This window comes from Borostomias antarcticus (assembly GCF_949987555.1).
Source record: "Borostomias antarcticus genome assembly, chromosome: 1".
Lineage (NCBI taxonomy): Eukaryota > Metazoa > Chordata > Actinopteri > Stomiiformes > Stomiidae > Borostomias > Borostomias antarcticus.
In genome coordinates this window covers 49,239,226-49,245,077 of record NC_140234.1, presented here as the reverse complement: position 1 = coordinate 49,245,077, position 5,852 = coordinate 49,239,226, and the positions used below count along the sequence as shown (strand labels likewise).

General features: G+C 45.6%; 2 protein-coding genes across 2 annotated transcripts; both read left to right on the top strand.

Annotated features, from left to right (window-relative positions):
- Positions 1-287: 287 nt before the first annotated feature.
- On the top strand, positions 288-1,609 carry her8.2 (hairy-related 8.2; the record flags this gene model as incomplete). The annotated part of the gene is made up of 4 exons (XM_084440993.1): positions 288-350; positions 523-618; positions 762-840; positions 1,221-1,609. The coding sequence occupies 4 exons, from the start codon at positions 288-290 to the stop codon at positions 1,607-1,609; spliced, it is 627 nt and encodes a 208-aa protein (XP_084297119.1).
- A 2,902-nt stretch (positions 1,610-4,511) lies between these two features.
- On the top strand, positions 4,512-5,629 carry her13 (hairy-related 13; the record flags this gene model as incomplete). The annotated part of the gene is made up of 4 exons (XM_084447287.1): positions 4,512-4,595; positions 4,714-4,800; positions 4,939-5,020; positions 5,166-5,629. The coding sequence occupies 4 exons, from the start codon at positions 4,512-4,514 to the stop codon at positions 5,627-5,629; spliced, it is 717 nt and encodes a 238-aa protein (XP_084303413.1).
- Positions 5,630-5,852: the final 223 nt, after the last annotated feature.

The window sequence follows — 5,852 nt, the reverse complement described above, 5'->3', positions numbered from 1 at the left end:
GGGGGGGCATGGTTTCAGGCTGGACATCTGTCGCTTGTGTTTTTTTTCCAGGGCGGGTAGCCCGGCTATTGAATAGAGGCAGTGACCTGTCAGTCTTGACTGATGGGAGCGGGCCGCTGGGAGCGACCCCGTGTGTGGGAAAATACCTCAGCCAAAGAGCTCGAGCATTCACATGCTAATTCTGCCCTATAAATAAGAGGGGTGCGCCGCGCGGAGGGCCCAAAAGACGATTTGAGATTCTGACGGGCAAGTCACACTCACAACAACCAGCGAGCAAAACAGGAGAGATGACGGCTTCTGCCATGGCGCACAACGGAGGGAAACACTCAAGTGCCAAGGAGGAGAGAAAGGTAGCCTACTACTTTATCTATTGATAAAGCTCAACAGGTGTCTTTCCTCTTAACGTCGGATATAGGCTAGCCTAGTTGGTGTTGGTGATTCTCTGCTCCAGCCTATTTTCACCTGGCCTAGTCTGTCTTCACTTGTTGCTCGCCACTAACCGAGTTCACTTTTCATCTCTAGCTGAGGAAGCCACTTATTGAGAGGAAAAGACGGGAACGGATAAACAATTGTTTGGACCAACTGAAGGAAACAGTGGTCGGAGCTTTCAGACTCGACGTGAGTATTTTCCTATAGGCTACATTTCTGAATAATTTATTTACCGTTTTTATTACCGTTCTTTGGACATATCATGGCCTGCAGTGTTATAGCCTACTATAGCCAATTTCTGGTCTAATTTGGGTCTAAATTCTTCTCACCAGCAATCGAAACTTGAAAAGGCAGACATTCTAGAGATGACAGTGAAGCATCTGCAGAACATTCAGAGCAACAAATTCTGTGGTAAGTGTTCGCTTGAGGCTCAAAAAGTAGGCCTACGTTTCTGTTGACTCTCTGTGTAGGCCTATCCCACTTGTAATTGGAAATCTTATACACGGACAGCAGAAGACATAGGCTAGGCTATCATTAAGTTGGCATCAACAAGACAAATCTCAACATTTTAGACAAACTAATTTACAAAATGGTGTTCAAAAGTTTCTTGAGGAGAACAATCAGAGCAATACCTTGAGATAACTTTGATATAGGCCTATTCTCTTAAGCATAATGAATGCTAACTTAGAAGGACCACCACTTGTATTTCTCAGTCCGCACACGATATTTTTTGGCACCAAGAGGTGGCGCTATGACACATGTTTGAACGACTGTCTCCTCCCCTCCCACAGCAGACCCCACGTTAGGCCTGGAGGCCCAGCAGAAGTACAGCACAGGTTACATTCAGTGTATGCATGAGGTCCACAACATGCTGCTTACCTGTGAGTGGATGGACAAAACGCTGGGCTCCCGCCTGCTCAACCACCTGCTCAAGTCCCTGCCCAGATCCACAGAAGAGCATCCTCTCCAGGCCAACCCCAGACAGGAAGCCCCGCCACCCAGCCAGGGACTTGTTGCCCCAGCCACGCCTGTCCGAGGAGATCCGCGGTCTGGGAGGCAGATCCAGAGAGAGGTGCCTCTCACCCCCACAAGTCCCCAGGACAGGGCCTTGTTCCTGCCCAGCAGCCCCCTCCTCCACAGCCCCCACCTGGGCATGCTGGAGATGTGGAGGCCCTGGTGAAAATAGTGGTGGGACTTGGCTGTGTTCTCAATTTCCATGTTAGACCCTCCTCTGTTATGTATCTTATAGATATGCTTACTCAGAAGACAAAAGTGTGGGGCAGTTTTGCTCCAGTGTATTTCCTAGGTGTGCTATATGATTCTATACAGACCTTTCAGTACTTCCCGTCAGAAGTCGATTTCCTGTAGCCTGCATTGTAGAAGGCTCTTATTAATATTTTCTTGTATTTATTGTATTAACTACTTTATTTATTGTTGATAATATGATTCAACTTTGCTTTTTAGCTCTTATGCATAATGTAGTCTTTATATTTCTTCCTCCTTCATTTTATATTAACCAATATTAATAAAGTTTGTATGCCCTGTACTGTCTCTTTTTATCAACTGAAACTATTACGGTTCTAAACTGTCTTGGACATAGTAACTTAACTCTAACATGATACTTAATGATTCACACAAACTGCAAACAATGACAACAGTTGTCTGGTTCACGCAGTCATCTGAGGACTTTCAATTTGTAAATTGATCAAAGAAATGGATTATTATTTGAGTTGCACGGTAAAGGTAATTTGAATAACCTTTAGTGGATACCCAAGCCAGTTTCGTTTTTTTGTTCCAGCCCCATCTCATCTCATTAAATCAAATGGTGAAATCGAGAAAAACAAATGGTAAAAACATTCATGCCTACATTTGATGAAGATTGAAAAACTTTATAGTGATGGTAATAACTCTCCATAAATAATGGAGATGTATGATTATGAGGAAATAGAGGTAGCATTGCCTTTAACTAAATACAAAGCATTGAACAGGTAGTTTAGAAACAGCAAAAATTGACGAGTTTATAACGAGTTAAGGAATCTGACACTATGTTGTGGCATATTGACTATGAAGGACAGGTTGTGCAATCCGCATTCAAAGCAAAGTTATAGGTCCATTATACTAAATTCAGTCTATTTTAGCTGGAAAGAGTTGAAAATAGATATAACGTAGGCTATACGATTTTGGCACGATTGTTGCCACGCTGACTGGGGAAAAATAGGTTCATGCATGTATATTCTGCGTAACTGATTTTGAAAATTGAAAACGTGTCTAGCCTAAAGTGTCTCGCCTCTCCCGACGGTAAACCCAGTATAATTGGCCGCAGATCTAATGAAGCCGGGTGGTGTGGAGGAGACGGAGAGGGGCGCCTGGTCCCTCTGCGAGTTCCCGAACAAAAGCGGGCCGAGACAGCTGCTCCCCACAGTCCAGCCCATTAAGGGAGATCTGGAGCGGAGCGTGGGGGTGGCGAGGTGCCAAAGCCCTCCACTTCAAAGCCCCGGGGATCTGGTATAATTTGGGGTAGTTTATGTTTTACTTATTGCTGTGGCGGAAACACCGTGCGTAAAAGTAACTGTAAAACGGCACCAGTTTGTTTACCTGGAAAAACCCACAGACACCTTCTCATGCATTTTTAGTTCGACACAAACGCTTTATTGGCATGTAATTTGCATGGCGATGCCATGTATACGTACAATACACCAACGAGGGCAAAGGGATGAGCACTAACAAATAGACATTGTGCGTAAAAGACAGTACACCCAAATATAAACATTTGCCATTATGTCTTACATAATATGATGTAAGACGTCGTCCAATTCGGGATACAATTACTCATTAGTTTTTGTTGTTGTTGCTGTTGTTTTTTTTTTACATGAGTCTACTTTTTTTTACTCGCGTGGTCCATAAAATCACACAAGGAGACGTCTCAATTATTGTCCAGTACTCATCACGCTAAAACTCATTGCCGTGGAGATAGTAAGGCTATCTCCAACTTTGCCGTGCGTGAGAGTGCAATTACACACAAATCAGAAGTTACTCTCAACGGGGAGAACAAACGAGGCGCAGGCTAACACCTGTCGCTTTCTTTGGGGAAGGGCCCTTCATTCCCTCGGCTGATTCAGTTTAGGCCAAGGGGCCGCCGCAGCAGCTGCCAACTGAAGGCATCGCGTTACATCCGCCAATCCGCGCAGAGCGAAATCTTTAGAGTCACGAACAGCGAAGCAAAGAAAATGTGACTGGGAAGGGTAGTGGGGAAAAAAGAGTAAAAGTGGGCGTTTTGGATAGACCTGAAGGTTAAAGACTTACTAGAGCAAAGAGCTAACGTGAATTAAGTATAGAATAAAGATCACTAACACGCTCTTTAGGTCTAAAAACATTGGTCCTTCAAAATGAGAAGAATTAGATGAGTGTAACCGAGGCACGTTCTCCTTTCACTCGGTGATGTTATGGGAAGAGTAGCATTAGGTAGAATATGAGCTGCAAATTCATATTCATTCTCAGACTATGGCTCTGGGTATGTCAAAACATTAAAATAGGCTACTGATGCTTCAGAATGTCTTACATAGGATCTGGTGATAGTGTCTGGGTTTGGTAGATGCGACCACTGACATTGATTTGAAAGTTTTTGACATGTTTGAGGCTATAGCTTGTTATCTAACACGAATATTTGTTTTGTAAAAATAAAATAATAATAATAATAAATGTAAAAAAAACACTGTCGTCGGCCACAAAACCTATAAGATGATTTATTGTGACCACCACTGATCCGCACGGCGCAACTAGGGCTGGCCGAAGACAAAGGAGCACGCTCTGATTGGCTCCCACGGTGTGCGCTCTGTTGTCCCCTGGCTGGTGCAGCCAGAACCCCGCATTCATATGTAAATGTGCCCCTATAAATACTGACAACAGCTAGCCAGCGCCAGCAGCACGTCTCGTTAGGATTGCACAATAAGCACAGGGCGCCTCGCCTGTAGTTTATAGATTTTCTCTGACCGGGTCCGTTTGCCAGCTGCCCTGCCTTACGGATCGGAAAACTATAGTGGATTACAAACAGCGATCTCTGCACCGCTCGGGCTCCGACCAACATGGCCCCCTCGGCTCGACCCAGCAAGAACGGATTTTGCATGGATGAGGACGAATACTATGGGATTAATAAAGGGGACCGAAAGGTAAGGGCGTCTCTGGACCGCGGTTACGATATTGCGCGCATTCTGAACCGTTGTGATTGTTATGACGCAGCTGTTACACCTAGATCTACTTAATACAGTATGTATCATTTTGTTACAGACTAGGAAGCCTTTGGTGGAGAAGAAGAGGCGTGCTCGCATCAACGAGAGTTTGCAAGAGCTCCGGACCTTGCTCGCTGACACCGATGTGAGTTTGGCGCACCTCCTCCGCACTCTCACCTGCGCTGCGGAGGCTCGGCAGCTGGAACCAACCATGCCAGACTATTAATCTACACTGGAATACAATGCATAAAAAGTAATCAGTGTCCACTTATTGTCTTAACAGCTTCAGTCCAAAATGGAGAATGCAGAGGTTCTGGAGATGACGGTGAAAAGAGTGGAGCGTATTCTCAAAAATCGCACTCAAGGTAATTAAGATATAAACTATGATGCGCAATGGTCATCTGTAGTGGCCTCCCGTCATCATATCAGATTTAGGTTTTTAGAGTACCCTCCACCTACCCAGGTGTAAATGATCAGCATGTCTAATCTCCCTTTCCTTTTCCTCTACAGAGACAGATGCATTAAACCGAGAGGCCAGCGAGAGATTTGCTGCCGGTTACATCCAGTGCATGCACGAAGTCCATATGTTCGTGTCCAACTGTCCAGGGATAGACGCGACGGTTGCAGCGGAGCTCCTCAACCACCTGCTGGAGTGTATGCCCCTGAACGAGGACCACTTCCAAGACATGTTCATGGATTTAATAACGGACACTTCAATTAACAATGGCAGCACTTGGCCCATCGGCGAGGCGCTATGCGCCGCTCTGGCTTCGCCCGGAGGCAGGAGTATATCCAGCAGCTCTTCCTCGGCCTTCTCCCCCGCCCCCTCCACCACCTCCAGCGAGGACCTGTGCTCAGACCTGGACGAGACAGACAGCGAGCACAACCAGAGCTCTACTGAGGCGTTGGAGAACCAAGAGGCCCCAAATGTGCCTACTATCACCTACTCCAAATCCATGTGGAGGCCTTGGTAGTGGCCCGCATTGAGTTACATGTCTGTCCTTTGGGGATTTATAAGAATAGTTTTGAGTCTACCTGGTTCCCGGGTTGTGATATTCTCCGCCACCTGAGCGCGAGATCATTATCACCGGATATTCACTTACTTTACGCAATGGCGAATTGGGGAAGCCCGTTGCTCACCTTTGATTTTGTAAATATTTGGATATGTATAGAGGAAGATTCGCATGAGGAAAAGCT